We start from the raw sequence: 17,148 nt of genomic DNA on the forward strand, positions 1-17,148 counted from the left end.
GGGCTAGACAACGGCGTCGAGCTGTACTCTTCGGTGCTCAGTGTTACTGAAGGAGTTCAGCGCCGAGCCGAAAATCTTCCTCCGTTTAAGGGCACAACGGAGGGCTGCCCACGTTTTCATTTATGCTAAATAAACTCAAATCAGTCCTTGACCCCTTGCCTCGACTCACAAGCACTTCTCCCTCCTCTACAGGAAGCATCTTCCCAGGATCCCACAGTGAAGGTTCACTGTCGAGGTTCGCCCAGTAGACCCTCAGATGTTCCAGGTCGCCTTCGTTTCGTAGGCCAACGAAGCCAACCCAGGATGTCCCCATTCGAGGGAAGCTCGATGACAGCCTCCTGCAGTCCTCTCACCAATCACCCTTGAATCCGCAGCGTCCTCTGTCCCAGCGGCGTCGGCGCGGCTGACAAAGGCGAACAGCGGCGCAAAATAATTCACGGAATCCCCTCGCACCTGTCCAGCGCTCTACGTCGGTACAAAATATCTAAGCGAGCTAACTACGGCCGCCCCTATCCAGCAAGCTAATTAACAAAATGAACCTTCGCTCGATTTCGAGTACCGTCAATCACTCCCCTCATCTCCCCGCACTATACCGTCGTCACGTATTCCCGCAGCTCGGCCGTCTTGCCCGCTTGCAGATCTTCGTTTCGGAACCATGGATCGTCACATTTAGGCGCCTCCTCGCTGCGAGCCCTGTTCGGGCCGCGAGGTCGATCGCGGGACCGAGCGCGGGGCACTTCCTCGCTCAGCGACCTCTTCGTGATGCCCATGGGGACTGGGACCTCCAGCAGCGCCTTCGATCTCATCAGCTGCGGCCGCTGTCGACCCTTCGGCTCCTCGCTGGCCGCGCGAACGATCACGGTGGGAGGCACCAGCCTCTCCATCTCGCCCTGGTGACTGCTCTCCGACCTGGCCCTGAAGGGCTTTTTTTTTGACAGACCTCGTACTTTAGCGATGCTCTTCCTGTGCACTGGCGGCGCTGGCTGCGGCGAGCACTGCTGTTGAGATCTCTGTCGCTTCATTGGGGACGCTGGGACCTGAGGCGCCCAGATCGGGGTTGATAGGTCCACTGAAGAGTGCGCTGTCCTGGGTGGCGTCCTCTCGGGAGACTCGTCCTTCCAGCCGCCCTGGTAGATAGGGAACGCGGAGACCTGGTTGAGGATCCTCCAGCGGAACTCCTCGTCGTCGCTGCACGGCGCCGCCTCTGGTGGCGGGTGGTGCGTGGGAGTGACGTTGTGGAAAGGCGACCAGGACTTCGGTTCCTCGGGCTCCTGCACCGCGAAGCTGCCGCCATGGTCTGCTGTCGTTGGTGAGCCGTCGTACGGAGTCCACTTGATCTCGCTGATGTGCTTTGGCTCGCGTTTCTTGATCCCGATCGTTGGTAAGGGAGAAGCGTCCTCGTAGGGAGCCCACTTGGCGTCTGTGATGGTGATCTCTGGGGATATTAGTCGACGGACGATCCTGTTCTCTAGCCTGCTGATCTGTCGAGGATCTGGCTCTGGTGACATGATCCTTCGGATGCTGTACTTGGGTCGTTCCTTCAGGCTCTTGCTCTTGAATGCTTCTGTGGACTCCTGGCTCCGCCATTTGGGCTTCTTCTCCTCGGCGGGCAGAGAGAAATGTGTCTTCATCGCCCACTTCGAGCGAACCTTTTTCACTTCCTCGGGACTGGTCACCTTCTCTTTGACACTCCACTTCTTCGACATCTGACTGTCCACCCTCGCGTGAGATCGTTCCAGCTTGGGTCTGTCCCTGGGTCTCTCGGGCCTCAGCATCCTGGTATCCTCGCTGGCGTGTTTCTTTAGCTCAGGCTTCTCAGCTTTGATCGCAGGAGGCTCTTCAGGTCTCTCTACATTCAGCGACGCGGAGTAGTACAGTTTCCTCTCTGGAGCAGTTACAGTTGGCTCCTGGATCTTAGGCTTCTCCACTTCCTGCTCTTTTAGCTCCACAGGGGAGGCTGGTGGCAAGGTCTTGGGTTTAGGACAGGTGCACCTGGGTTTCGGGTTGGGCAGGACCTCAGGCACCTGAAGCCACCTGGCCTCCCTGGCCATCCTGGTGTCGTCGCTGCTGTGCTTCCTCAAGTCGTGCATCGGTAGCTCTAGGTAGTCTGGCTTCACCGACCACTTGTCCGTCTCCGCGCTGTGGTGCTTCCTCAGGTCACCCCGCTGGACCTCGTGGGACTTCTTCTCCTCGGGCGTGAGGCTGTGGCAGCTGCACTTGGTCTTCTTCGCCAGGTCCAGGTCGGTGTTGGACGTGTGCAGTTCCCAGCGGAACTCCGTGCCATCGCTGGCGCGCTTCTTGAGGTCCCAGATCGCGTCGTCTGGCGACAGGAAGCTGCCCCCTGTCCACCTGGTCTCGGTGCTCCGATACTTGCGCAGGTCACCGCGTTCCCTCTCGCTGGTGGAGGTCTCGGGCTGGTCGCAGCTGCAGGTCCTCAGCGTCGGCGTCCTCTGGGACTCTAGTGGCGCCGGCTCGATGGCGTCCAGGTCCTCGATTGTGTAGAAGATCTCCTCCCGACGCCTTTGGCCGCAGGACGGGCATCGCCCGCTCGGCTCCCCCTCGTCGCGGCTAGGTCGATGGTGATGGTGATGCTGATGAGACTGTCGAGGCAACGTTGAGGTCGAGGTCGACGCAGTGGGGTCAAGCTGCGAGGGCAGCTCCTCGTCGTCGCGACGGCCATCGTCAGAGTGTCGTGACGTCGCAGCCGTGCCTGTCGATGCGCACCAGCAGGTGTGTGCAGCTCCGTCAAGCCGCCTTGGTTGGTACCGCGACTCCGGAGACGACGAGACTCCGCTCGAGGCCGGTACCAGGCAGGCTACCTCGGTCACCAGATCCGCAAGCCTGTTGTTCAAGGTTAGCCTTCAGTTAAACGACTGAATCTACGGTCAAATATTACTTTGGACTCCGAGGTTTGTGGGATGGCCTGGCCTGGGTTCTTAGAACTGCTACCGTTTCAAGTTTTTGGATGGAAATGATATGGACTAGATCAAAAATTTGGAGCCACGTTTACTGAGGTTTTTTGGGTTTTGAGGTTTTTTGGTAAACAGCAAGTTTTAAATATTCAAATTCTCAAATTATCAACTACTCGAATTTTCAAATTTTTAAATGTTATACTCTTCGGGTTTTCAACTCCTTAAATGTTCAACTTCTTAAATTTTCAACTCCTCAAATCTTCACACAACTTGCTCCAAATTTTCGAATGGCAGTGTACACTAAGGACTACACTAGAATAGGTAAAAAGAATTGGAATTTAGGATACTTTTCTAGGATATGTAGGATGAAACGATGCTTGCACAAGGAAGCCTCAAGTAGTTGACGTAAAAAGAGCGCTTACCTTCAGTTCAGTGAAGATCTCCGTGAAGAATCCCGGTTCGCTGTTGATTCGCAGCATCTCGGAGCTCAGTCGATTAACGATCAGCAAACACCTATCCCAGAACTTGTCCTTGCTGTCCTCGACGAAGAAGGGCTTCAGGGGATAACTGATCTCGTTGCCCATGTAGCTGTAGCTCAAATACAGACACGTCAACACCGTCGCCTGGAGCTCTCTCTCGGAAGCCTCGTCTCCGTCGACGAGCTCTCTCACCAGCATATAGACGAACACAACGTTGGCAGGATTGATGAACGCGACATCCTGTGAAACAACGATCAGCATTAGAATTTGCTCTGAGACTCTTATAAGTTTACCATTTTAAGAAAATAAAAGTAGAAAAAGCGACAGTGCGATCCCAGGGTCAATGTGCAGATCACGACCCTTGTGTCTCAAGAGGCGACAGTGATCCACCGAAATCTCTTCCCGACTTCCTGGTAGGGGTTAGTTATTCTTTTGAGCTGGGATAATAAGTGTGGACAAAAATATTAAACAAAAAATAATTACTGATCTTCTTCCATGCCATTTTCAGTATCCACTGCTTCAAGTTAAATTAATCGAACTTGTACCTACGACTCAAGTATAACAATAATTCAAGCGACTTGGATTCAAGTTGCTTGACTAATCTAAATGAGATATAAAATTAGGAGACAAACTACAGAAGGCCTATGAGACATCCACATTGAATTTAAAATTGAATTCCCCTGAGCACAAAGGACTAGTTATTCCACGTGCATCGCAATAACAGGGGATAGGTGGTATTCTTCTAGACGCGCACCCCTCCGTGCATTCAGGTGAAGCAAAGTGCTTCTTGCGGGAGTGTGTAGACGATGTCTATCGACAGGCAGAAAGGGATGATTCACGTGTAGTGTCGCGTTACGTGCCACGCTTACGAAATTGCAATCGGCATCGTTGTACTCGGCGGCGGTCGCGGTCGATAATTCGATTGCGACAGGTCTTCCTTTCATTGCAGCACCCACTGCACGATACGTTCTTCACCGTGTCCTTTCACCACGATGGCGTTCACTTGTCAAACCAGCCAGACAATTTCTATCGATCTGTACTTTATCATCCTACATCTTGGCTTGCGTCTATAGAACATCTGATTCTTGGCAATGCATCTTTTAGAATGCACTTTCTGGGTGCTTTTTTCCGAACAAGGCAACTTGTGAATAACACGAGTCCTTGTGGATATAATGATACAAGTTGAGGTCTGAGAAATTCATGGATGACATGTACACACGTAGAAATTAAAAGAAATTTTAGTAAGTTGAAGAAAGAAATTTATATTAGAAATTGTTAGCTGTTAACACTATGTTCTGATGTGTTTTAGTCTCATTTTTGGTCCTCTGTTTGTTTGAACAGTCACCCTGTATTAAAGGCTTTGCCTCAGGTTCAGTTTCCTTGCTCCAGAAACCGAGTCCTCTGAGTCATTAACGAATTAGGACATGGCACGTAGGTTGACCTAACCCGAGAGGCTAAAGGTAAAGTGCATTGGCTCACAGAGTGCACCTCGACACATTGGACACATGCAACTTGTCTGGACCGCTGCAACGTGCACACAAAGCTACCAACAGCGCGTGGTCGTGTGGGTGCATTCATTGCTCTCGCATTTAATGCACTTATCCCGTGTGTACACCTAATTTGCATGTGCAGTGGGTACGTCCGTCTCTATTCAAGCACTGTCAACCACGAGTAACCGATACTCAGGGAAATAATTGCTATCATTTGCATTAGGGGGTTACCGCTACTTGATCCTCCCTTTGAATATTTCATTCTCTAATCAAACCTCTTATTTACTCTCTTTTATAATTGGATAATTTTAATTTTCTTATAATCCTTTAATACTCCAATTTTGTTTGACATTTTCTTCCCAAGAAGTCTCTATTATTTCAACCATTCGAGCTCCTGATTTTATAAAGTTATCTTTCCAGTAACTCCTTGTTATTTATAATTATTATAAAAATGTTAGACTCACATACGAGTACCTATGAAAAAACTAAGGTTGGGTTACACTCGAGATAGGAGCGCAAAGGGTTAATATACATATAGAAATATGTAGGTATTAGTAATTATGAATGTAGTCCAAATCAAAAATGTTAAGAACTAAAATTTTTTAATATCGTGAAAATATTAGAAAATTTAAATTTAAATCTTTAAATAAAAATTTTTAAATTCAAATCTTTAAATTTGAATTTTGTAATACATTCAAAATTTTAAAAAATATTTACTTAGCCCACGAGTACAAACACATGTATGTAATAACTCGAAAAGTTCTCCAGTCTATGTCTCCTAATATTCGATATCCAGTATCAGAGCAATTGACCCCATAATAACCCCTTCTACAGTAACACCCCCTCACCAACTACGACTATACACGCTCTCCACGAAAGCTCCAAGAAGGGTGAACCAGCAAACGCATTAAGAATTGAAAAACCCGCCATGCTTCTAGCTCACGGTCTCTTTTCAAAGTTGGCTTCCTGCTTCGCGCTCCGCGTCCTCGCGCGCTGCTCCCGCTCGCTCAAAGCCAGAGGAGACTTTGACCCTTGGAGCGATCCCGCCTCGGCCCTGATTCGTCCTCCAATTACAACGAATGCTTTGTGATAATTAAAACGCACGGTGGTGATCACAGAGGCTTTTTCTGTTCGCGACGGTTCGTCTGGCAGAAGGGCGCGCGCGGGGGTGGCTTTTTGCACGTGTGGACGCGTTAACGGTGAGGCCCCGCGGTGACCCGAGGGAGGATCGATGCTCCCGATACGTTTTCTCGCCCGGCGGGAATTTAGTCGTCTCTGGTTGTTGCTCCCCTCGTTAGCCACGTTTAACGCGCGTTACGCAAAGTGTTCACGCGGATGACTGCACCCTCGTCTCTGATGCAGCTGGAGCCCAGGAATATCTAGGGAAGTTGTAGGACTTGGCGCCTAGGCGTTCCTAGGGAAGGCGATTAGCTGAGCAGAAGTTTGAAAACCGTAACAGGTGGATCTTGAGGGATGCAGATACAGTGAGATGAATGTGTCTTAAGGATGCACTGCTTTTCAGTGGCCTGAAATAGGGTATTTGGTATCTGGCCAGAGACTGTTTCTTGGCTACTGAATTTTTACAGAGCGATGTTTTCTTTAGACTGACAACTGAGGGATTTGTAATCTAGGTGCATTGATAATTCTTCTAGCAGATAATTCTGTGAGCAGAAATAATGGTTTCAAATTAGGAAACCTTAAGTTGATTGCGAATGTTGCTTCAAGTAGTCATTACGAAGCATTAGATTACTGGAAAAGACATCAATGGTACATTTCTGTTTTCGAGATGTGTATTATAGATAGCACCTTATTGTGGTCTCATTCTTTGAGGAAAGAGTTCTTATAATCCGCTTCTGTTGGATATATAAATTCTATCTCATGGACATTAATTAAATCACAAACTCAATTTTATGAAACTGTTATTTACGTCACTTCGCCTTGTCAATTTTATTAATTTTGACCAGGAAGTTCCTCTTTTTAGAACACTGTGAAATATTGCGATTTAAGTTGCGGAGAAATATGCAGTCCTCTTTGACGCGTAGGGAACAAAGGAAAGTCCACGAACAGCGTCTTGCAAGAGGCGAGGAAGAAGCTTCAGGGTAAGTCGCAAAAGGGGTAAAGACAGTTTACAAAGGGTACAGTAGCAGCGTGTTACAAAACACCGTAGAGTATTATTAGCGCGAGCTATTTTCGTTTTTCAGCACAGATAATAGCATCCGATATTAATTGCGCGTTATTATCATCTAGAAAAGGGGGGATACTGCAAAGAGGGCCAGGGGTTATTTTTAAACGAAATCCTTGGCGCGAAGCAGGTCTCCTCCCGTAGAGTTTCCACGTGTCTTCGCCACTTCTAACGCGAGCTGCTCGAGGGTGGAAAACCAGCGGGAGGAACGGATACAGCAAGTGTATTCCGGTCGATAATTGGCAGGGGTGAGCGGCCTGCACCCCAACCGAGCCCTGCAGCCGCGTTTTTCATCGACTTATCCAAGATTCACCGCCTCTAATTGAATTTTCGAGACTTTGCTGAATAGAGTCATCAAATGGGTTCTAATTCGATCACGCGGGGCTACAGAAGTAGATGCTTTTAGCTCCGTCTCTAGCGTTTATTCTCGTTCCAAAGACCACCCTTTCAACTTTAATTAAACCATCTCTCTTAATATAATTTTTGAACATTGCCTTTTTGGATTTCTAGTTTGCACTACATTTCCTTGTTTTGCTACCCCTTTCGAACTCTTAAGTCCAACATCGATGTGTTTCGCCGCCACGTGCTTCAGATTTACATGCTCGCAATATTATTACGTCCTCATGTTTACCAAGTTTGTTACGCAAGGTCAGCTGTTGTATGTACCGAGGAAAGTTTTAGAGAACAGTGTTTTCTTGTTGCGGGCTCATGGCTTACAAGTTTATAACGAGGGTAAGTTTCTAAAGTAAAGTCCTGTACTGATAACCCACAGTGGGTTTACTGATATGTGATAGTGAATACTAGGGAAAACTTTTGTGTACATAATTCTGCGATACTAACTATTGCGTGAGAAGAGGATGATAATAGACAGATCTGAATCTCAGGTGACACAGTAAACAACTCTGACTTAAATTATGCTAAACAGGGTTGTTACAAAGCCCTTATCTAGAAAAATCCAAGTGACTAGTATAATACCTACTAGTAAAAAACTGATCATCGAACAAAGTCACAAATCAATACTTCAACCTTCTGCCATTATACAGGGTGGCCCACTTAAATAAGGTCACCCACATATCTACTCTAATTGTGATGATATAAAAAATATTTTATTTGACACTTTCAACAAAAACATTCCTCACACTATATTGCTCCCTCGATACAATTCAAATTCCATGTAAAATATTCCCTGCGTCATCATAATTATAAAAAGAGATATTTAAGCGGAGCACCCTGTATTTTGATAAATAACGTGTAACTAGACCTCTGACAACCAACTCTTCCCGATAACTACCCCCGTCCTCTACCACTATCTACTCCAGTTGACAACGTCATATAACGAGAGATAATCCACGACTGATCGTCCACGTGAACGTACGATACGACCATGCTCGCTTATCCGCCACGATTCCGCGGAATTCGGTATCGCTTTCTGTGGCTTCCCATCGAGGAGAACAAACAGGGCGCGTTTTGCAGAGCACGTGCGACGCGCGATCCACCTGGGAAACGATCCCATCCGTACGGTTTCCCTGTAATAGGATTCGTCGCAATGACGGTCAAGCTTGAGCTATTCATCGTCTAGACGAAGTGGATTAAACCTCTCGGTTAAACGGTCTACGTGTTGCTTTAGCCAGTTCGACACTCGGGGAACGTTAAGCCCGAGAAGCTTCCCAGCAGGCGTGAAGCGAGAGGTTTACCGAAGCGACTGGATCAATATAGAATCTACGTCAGTCGACCGCGACACTGGAATAGACAGATAGGTATCAAAGATTCGTCTCCTATTTCCTTTTGCCGTGCGAGATCTCGCGACGACTCGAACACGACGTCGGGACTTGGCAAGATTTTAGACGAAACGAAATTACGTAATTCCGAGCGAGACTCTGTCACGATCCGCTGGATGAAACGAAGTTAGAGGTGATCGAAGTCGGTTACCTAACTCTAGATTCGGTGGGATCGGGTCTCGATCCTGCTGGAAAATTGTGGCGAGCTCGAGAACTCGAGCTGGAAATTAGATTAGGATTGAGTTGTGTTAAGCGTGGCGATTCGATTGCTCGCTGTGTTTTTGACTAATGTTTGTGTTGAAAAGATTTGGAGTGGGTACGGTTTGGGTGACACCTGCAATCACGGTTTGCGAGTCGATTGGGATAGTGTGAAATCTGTTGACGCCCCCAAGCGTGAGTGTGTTTCTGGGACGTGCTGCGTGTGTCACCCTTGACTGATTAGATTTAAGCACGTACCCGATCGATTTGCGGTTCTCTGTTACCGTGTGGAAACCTCAGAGCGCGGAAGGAGAGTGATTTTCAGTCGGTCGACACTCTGTTACGTGTAACCTTGCACGAAGCGTGTAAACTTCCACGAAGGGGCGTGGAAACGAGGAAGGCGAACATGGAAATTGAAGATTGGGAGAAACTCGGTGGTATATTGAACGATTGGTATCAAAGGGAGCTGATTTTTTATTATAGACACATGATGGACTGTTAATGAGAGAAAATTATAGTTCATCTTTAATTTTCTGTGCTGACGATAAAAAAAATTGAGATATTCATAACTGAAACTACCCTTGTCAATTTTTGTGTTCTATTTTAAGAAAGAAATATAGTATCTGCTCCAAAAGTTAATACTTGTCCTTTTCGTTAAGGGTCACAACTTTGAGGATTTTTGTGCTTTTCTAAGACAGTAATAGAATACTTCAAAATTAATATTTGTCTTCTTTGTCGAAGGGCCCAATCTTGGGAATTTTTCTGCTATTTTAGAAGAGCAATATAGTATTTTAGAAATTAATATTTATTTTCTCTGCTGAGGGTACTAACTTTGGGGAGCCTCCATTACGGTCACCGCTTGTCCGTCGTTGTTATGCACGGCACTTAACGTCGAAGTAAGTTGCATCCGCGAAGAGAAGTGACGGAAAATTATTCTGGGCACCTGATTGCCCCACTTGCGTCAAAGTCACCGCGAGTCGCGAGTAATTATGCAGAGGTTGTCTCCGTGAGGCGGCCTGAGCATCGAGAGAAGTGACGTCTTTGCCAGAGTTTCGAATCGAGTTAAAGGAAAGTGCACTTTCTGACTCCTCTGCTATTCCATTTTGATTCGGAGACTTTGTGATCTAAATTTCTCGCTTTGATTTATAATTCGATAGCCTTGGAATGATGCATGACAAATATTTGATTGAAAAAAATTTTGCGGAATATTGTTCAAGCTTTTTTGATAACATGGATTAAAACAATTATTTATGGAAATTATTCCACCACCATGTATAATATTCTCGTCCCATTTTTATTCTAATTTTATTCTAGTATACCTTGTTAAACTGACAATGACACCACTGTGTGAGTCAATATGAAACAGGTTATTTTATTGAAAAAATTAGTTTTCATAGACGTCATAAAAACACGATATGCTATACTGACTTTTTAATAAGAAATGTGTCCTCGTTTTAACATAAAATCGATTAATTTCTTCCATACATAAAACTTTCAAATAATCACTGTGCTCACATTAATTCATCAAATACCACTGTATCTATTACTACTACTTCTTTGAAAATATATAATCAATAAATATATAATACAACTATCCTGAAGTAATTTTTCTTACTGTCCCCAGATTGTTCCCCTCTCCCTTAGCCCCAAGTTTGCTGACACACCCTCACAGCATTCGATGAACCATCAGCGAACGAGGATTCGAAGACTACAATTTTTTTAAGTAATCCTCTTTCCCTACCGAAACGTCTTCGCGCGCAAGAAGCTCAGGGGTGGGTTCGACGAGAGGTCGTCTCCCCTTGCAATTAAAACCGAAGGGTGAACGTCCCTAGAGAGGTCCCCCGCATATTTCTACACCCTGCCAAGGGGTGGCTTTGCGACGTTGCCGTTGTACGCACGTGGCCCACACCACACCCCTCACGCCACGCACCCCTTACTCAATGCCGCACATTGCTGCACACGTCTTCCGCAGCATCCCCTTACCACCGATAGCTTCGATCGATCTCCACCGTCGTTCTTTATAATTAATCGCGCGTTCCAATTTCTGGTGAAAAAAAAAAAACGTGCACACGGGGCACGTAGATTAGTGCCGCATGGGGGGTGAACTGGGCAACGAGGGAAACGTGTCGAGGTACCCGAGAAAACAAGGGATTTTAGGTCATTTTTTTCATGGAGAGCTTCTTACTGATACAAGAGAATATATAAACGATAAATAAGGGAGGAAAATTCTGTAGACTTTACAGAGAGCAATACAAGTCGTATTTTTAATAAATTTGAATCTGTGTTTTCATCCCTTAATTCACGATTTTTTCGTAACGCTGTGGACAGTGTCCATTAACTGAGAATCACTATTTATTTAATGAAATTAACTACAGAGTACTGAGAATTCTATTTATTTAATTTTCCATGAACACTGATTCAACGTGGTCCTCAAACTGTTAAAAAAATCTCTCCCTTAAAATACTGAAACATAGAACACGAGTCTACAATGCAAAATTAATTTTCAAATTCTTCGATACCCATCTAGAAAATAAAAACACATGATTCATGGTGCTTGCTACCCCAGAGCAAATTAAAGAAGTAAATTCAACGAAAGAGAAACGTTTCACAGTTCGATCCCCGAAAGCTCCTGCCAGGGACGAGTTAACGCTCGGCTAAGGGCTAGTAGGATTTGGGGTTGAAAAACAGGGTGGCTCTGACGATGATCACTGGAGAGGCCCTTTGACAGCAGAAGCCGCTGGTCTATGTACGTTTGCCTACACTGCACTCGTCGCGACGAATAAACACACTCACGTGGACGAGTTCACTGCTACCCCTTATTACAGAAGCTTGTGTGCGTGCGCACACAGAGTCCTATTCGGGGTTACTTCTGCTTGCAAACACGAGTTATCGCGAAACACTGTCGTGGATCCGCGATGCCAGAGGCTCTTTGTTAAAGTGGAGCCTCAGGTATTCTATATACACCCTGTGTTATCCCTTAATCGTTTGCGACCTTTCCTCGAGGGAGTACTGTTTTCCTGTTACAATCCATTAATCGTTCAAGACTCCTTTTTAGGAAGCCCCTGTCTTTCCACTCCTTTTGGGACTGATGCAACTACCCCATGTAGCACAGAGATTTTACTATGTAACTATGTATCATTATATTATAATAATTGTATTAAATATATTACACATATTCAGTAATATATTTAGTATGCAACTTCTATATTTACTATATGCAACTACCCCATGTAAAATCTTAAAAAAAATCTTTTGTGTCCAAAAGACGTCTTTCAAACATCTGACGCTACAAATCGGTATGTCTTCAGGGCACCCTCAAAGACATTCATAAGACGTCTTAAAGATGTCTAAATTACGTCCATAAGACGTTCAGGCAAAAAAATAGACGTCTTTAAAACGTCCAAAAGCGTAAGTATTTAAGACTTCCACGTAATATGTCTTCAAAGCAAAATTTTTAAGACGCCCAAATTATATCGTAAGTCGTTCAGACATAAAATGGACATAAAATAGACGTCTTCAAGACGTCACGTACTAAGACTGGAATCTTGTTCGAAAGAAGTCTCTCAAACTTCCATCGATCTCCACTAGCCAAGGTGAATCGATTGCATGGAATTGCAAATTGTCCATCCACGTCAGGATTATGATATATGAACGCTTCCAGGGCAGAAAAATAGAAGCACACCTCGCGTGAATCGTCCGTGCGTTTATCGTACGCGGATCGCGCAGCCTCGAGGATGTGCTCGAAAATCGATGTTGACATTTGGATGGAAAATGCGCGCAGCGTAAATAGAATTGTTGCGTTTCGATCGAACCGAGCTCTTATTCCGAGGCATTAATATTCCATTTCAATCACTACGAATATAGAAGGGCTAACCGACTAAATATAGAAGATTCACCCTATTCAACCCCGGATCATCCCCCTCCCTTATCGGCCACGTTCAATCGGCGACGATAAGGTACTTAAAAAATCGTTCGGTGGAGGACGGCTGTGACGAAACCTCGATGATAAGCTCGTTAGCCGTCGATTCTCTGGCTGCGAAGATAAGGGAGCCAGTTTCCTAGGTTCGTTTCGGGGAATTGTTGTTTTATCAGCTCTTGCGCCTATCGGTGTGGGAATATCATTTTTCACACGTTGGGATATTTAAAAGCTAGGTTTCTATTTCAGTCTGCATTTAACTCAGCTATGGGATCGATATGGTCATAGTCCCATGACTCAAATAGGGGTCAGGGCAAGAGATTCTTCTTCAATTTGTTATAAAAAAAATGTAGAAATCCTTTTAATAATAGTACATTGTTTTCACTTTCTTTACCTGAACATTTTGATAATTTTGTAAAGATTGTATCGCTTTTTGCAAAAATTCTGCACTTTTATAAAAGAATTTGTCCTCTTTACGAATGTATTAAACAGACTGTGCAGCACTGCAATTAGAAATCCCTCCCTCAAGAAAAAAGGGGTTGAACTCTCCATTTCCCATTATGTACAATCATCGATTTCCAGGAGAAGATCACTTTCAGAAGTTCGACGAAAAGGAAAGAAAACAATTGAGGTAATAGTTCGTAAAACAGTTCTATCGATTCTCCCGAGCGCCAACAAACTGTTCCTCAAAGTACCTACTATAATTGTCAAACGAAAGGAACGCTACCTTAATTGCAGTATAATCAGCTCCCTATGCCCCACCTTTCGTCACTAATTCGTCATTAATTCGTGGACGTAATGACAGAAGACATAAGTCAGACGGGGTTCGTCAACTACCCCCTTGCCCCTGTGTCGCTCACTGTCCAAATGACCAACAACCCACAATGAACACAGGGCGCGCGTCACTAAGGGCAGGCAACTTCCCGCCCAGAGTAAATATCGTTTTCGTGGGCGGTACGCGATGTAGGCTTTCCACGAAAAGCAACGCTAGCACCGCGTGACGGCTCGTAAACCAGTTGGTCGATAATGACCTTCGTGGCCGCGAGCGAAAAGGGACAGCCGAAGGAATTGCGCGGGTGCCATTCATCGCGATAAGCGATCGCGGAAAAAACGCTTTCCCCTATGCGACTCTGAAAGCACTGTGAACAAACGCAGAGGAGTGGAAGTTCCCAGAGAATTATCGCAGAAACTTCGAGCTGTCTTCGAGATTAGAAATGGAAAGGGCTGAATGTGAATAGGGTGCTCGTGAAGGGAAAATTTGAGAGGTGATTCTGTACAGCAAAATAAGACGAAAATAAAAGGTGTTAAAATTGTGATATAAGTTTCTTTAAATTTGTTAGGAATTAGTAAAAAGTCTGGCAAATTGAATGGCAGTATTTTTAGTACGAAATTCGGATGAGAGGTCAAGTCAAAGATCCGAAGACAGAATCGTGTATAGCCACTGTACAGGTAGAAAATTGTAAAAAGATTTGAGAAGGTTCAGACACGGTTTTATTTCTTTATTCTTAATTTTCTTTTTACTTTGATGCATAGAATCTTTTCCCAAATTTCTTTCTATTTATAGTCGACTTACAATTTTCTATAATTCGTTTAAGGAAACGACCTATCTATTTATAATAGGAAAAACGAGTAATTCTTGTAAGTTGTTTAGGGATTAACCTGTTACTGTGCTTGAACAATGCATGGGTTCAGTGTACACTGAATACTTGTTACCCAAGCGAAAGAAGATAATTGCTGTGTCGAACCTAGATTCAGAGGACTTGTAAAATTAGAACCTTTTTTCAGTAGACACATTCATAGTGCATGATCACTGTTGCAGACGCATCCACTTCTTTACAAATTACCCTTTCACAAAGACCCTCGTTCTGCCCCGAATCCATCGAGTAACGTCAAAAGGGGCCCTTTTTAGCTCCCAACAGGGTAACATCGGTCGATCGACGCTGCCACGTAGAGACCATAAAATTTGCATAAGCCGCAATCGCGTCGAATATTAGCATAAACGCGAGATTCGTTGAAATCGAAACGAATTCGTTAGGGAAGCTTTCGTTTGATCGATCGCGATACCCCTCAGGCAAGTAGACTGGGCTCTTTTGGAGTATAGTGTTGTCTCGTTATGAGTTCACTGACGAGTTTATATAGCGTGGAGACTAGCTTGTTATTAGAACACTTTGGGTTTGCTAGAAAGTGACTATACAGCTACCTAAGACTCTGATTCTAAATAATTGAGATGGTGCAACAACCACTATCGATTTTTCATTTTTTTAAGTACTGGTAGAAAATCCTAGAATAGACTCTCTTGGAAAGACTGTGAGATTTCAGAATTCAGTTATTAAAATTTCTACAATAATTAAAGCCCTATTTATTAAATTGCTTCCCAGTCACAACTCAAGCTCAAAAATCACTAGCTCACAGTTGCATCACTTTTGTCAAGAGTCTACCGTAGTTCATTTGCCCAGCAGCATATGGATGAGCCCAAACGAAGACTCTCGCTCCCCAAGCAGACATATTGTGACTAACGTGCCCTCGGAGGCTCTCATTACGAGACTCCTATTCCCATGAGCCACGCAGTGCTATCGAAGAAAGAGTTCGATAGAAGAGTCGAGGGTTCTCTCGCCCTCCGCGGCTCTGACGCGTGCAGGTCTCGTTTGGCCTAAGTGGCCTCTTGCCTGAAGAAGAGAGAACCTGAAGAGTGAATCGCCCGAGCTCAGGCGGATCTCTTCCAAACCAATGGAGGCTCGCTTTCAATTAGATTAGGCTAGTGAACCGTGTCGTTCGAGATCGTTTACAGTTTTCGTTAGGCGTTCGTTAATAACCTCGTTATTTGATCGTTAACAATGAGTTGCCTCGTATCGCGAGTCTACCTTAATTAACTTATTATCGCGCGGATCAAACGATAAGCTTTTATCTGATACGAGGTTGCAGCGCGGGGGATAAATATTAATTATCGCGGTTGTGTTAATTGGGTGTTATCTTTAAATAAATTCTAGAGTGTAGAAACTCAGAGCTGTTCGCGGAAGTCCTTTTTCTATGTAGTGACTCACGAATTTGTTCGTGAAGTAGGTATTATTAACCCTGCAATGGCACGCTGGGGTATTTCGTGACTACAGCGAAATTTTCTGTATAAATTAGCAAACAATAGTTTACTTTGCAAAGTCCACAGTGGTCTACTTTGTCCGAAATCTTGATAATAAAGTACTTACGTAATTTAGGTAAATAGGGTAATGAAATGTGAGCTAAATTGGTTATGATAAAGGGTTAGATTCAGTAGAGAATATAATAGACCACTGTGTGCAGGAACGAGAAATTTTTTTTTTATTCCAGAAAAATTATAAATATTTGTATTGATGAAATAAAGGGCCTGGTAAAATGCTTTCATTGAATTATAATAATTCTTTTTATACTAAACATCTTTACTTTATGTATATATACCACCATTTCTGAAATTCAAACTCTCTAAATAAATCTTATTTTGAAAGATAAAAAAAAAGTAGCGTGCCATTGCAGAGTTAAAGCTGTTCTCAATCATATGAAACTTCAGAAACTTAAACGATTGTTAAATAAAAAACATTAGAAGTGCAGTAGTCTAAAGACAAAATCCACTGCAGTAATTTCACAATTAAGCATTCTGAGTACATACGAATGTATGAGTCACTGTAATACGCAGCATTTACGTATATATTGCATATTCCACGAAGTACTTTCTATACCAGTCTATCTACTCGCGTGGACAGCACCGCGAGAAGTTTCCAAGCCGCTCGTACAAAGCAGAAGTTAAGGAACTCACCTGCCAGCCCTGAAGCAGCAGGCACCTGTCGACGGTCCTCAGCCACAAGACAGCGTCGCCAGCCTGGAAGTCTCTTAAACGGGTGCATTTCTTATGAAGGAACACGCCGAGGCACTTGAGCAATTCCGAAGTCGAGGCTTGGATCACAGTTTTCCTTGGCCCTGGGGGCTGGGGCTTTTGCACGAGCTTCTCGCACGTAGGGTTGTGCGTGGTGTGATTGTTATTCGACGCTGGAGCTTTCGTCTGCACAGACAAACACCCAACCCCGAAATCAATAAAAAGTCCCAAAGAAAAAAACTGCAACGTCGCTTCTCTATTTTTCATACAACGAAAGGGACCGATGAATAATTCCCTAGCACCCGAGGGAACATAGTTCCCACTCGAAATTTCCACCTAGGGTTGTAAAAGT

At 44.6% G+C, this 17,148-nt stretch overlaps 1 protein-coding gene and 1 long non-coding RNA gene across 2 annotated transcripts; both read right to left on the reverse strand.

Moving 5' to 3' along the window:
- Positions 1–587: 587 nt before the first annotated feature.
- Positions 588–3,391, reverse strand: LOC143178518 (uncharacterized). The gene is made up of 6 exons (XM_076377242.1): positions 3,335–3,391; positions 3,260–3,288; positions 3,212–3,224; positions 3,086–3,115; positions 2,950–2,981; positions 588–2,859 (listed from the first exon to the last, which is right to left on the reverse strand). The coding sequence occupies exons 1-6, from the start codon at positions 3,389–3,391 to the stop codon at positions 588–590; spliced, it is 2,433 nt and encodes an 810-aa protein (XP_076233357.1).
- Positions 2,712–16,957, reverse strand: LOC143177813 (uncharacterized). The gene is made up of 3 exons (XR_013001659.1): positions 16,740–16,957; positions 3,335–3,631; positions 2,712–2,841 (listed from the first exon to the last, which is right to left on the reverse strand). It is a non-coding gene; the product is annotated as an uncharacterized LOC143177813 (long non-coding RNA).
- Positions 16,958–17,148: the final 191 nt, after the last annotated feature.

This window comes from Calliopsis andreniformis, chromosome 4, assembly GCF_051401765.1.
Source record: "Calliopsis andreniformis isolate RMS-2024a chromosome 4, iyCalAndr_principal, whole genome shotgun sequence".
In the NCBI taxonomy this organism is placed as follows: domain Eukaryota; kingdom Metazoa; phylum Arthropoda; class Insecta; order Hymenoptera; family Andrenidae; genus Calliopsis; species Calliopsis andreniformis.

Bases quoted from the DNA above. Each gene is read 5' to 3' on its own strand.
- LOC143178518 (XM_076377242.1), bottom strand. From the start codon at position 3,391: ATGCTGCGAATCAACAGCGAACCGGGATTCTTCACGGAGATCTTCACT. The intron at 3,289-3,334 runs GTAAGCGCTCTT...TCCTTGTGCAAG, and splicing joins AGATCTTCACTGAACTGAAG to CATCGTTTCATCCTACATAT. The intron at 2,982-3,085 runs GTAGTTGATAAT...TTTTTGATCTAG, and splicing joins TTAAAAATTTGAAAATTCGA to TCCATATCATTTCCATCCAA.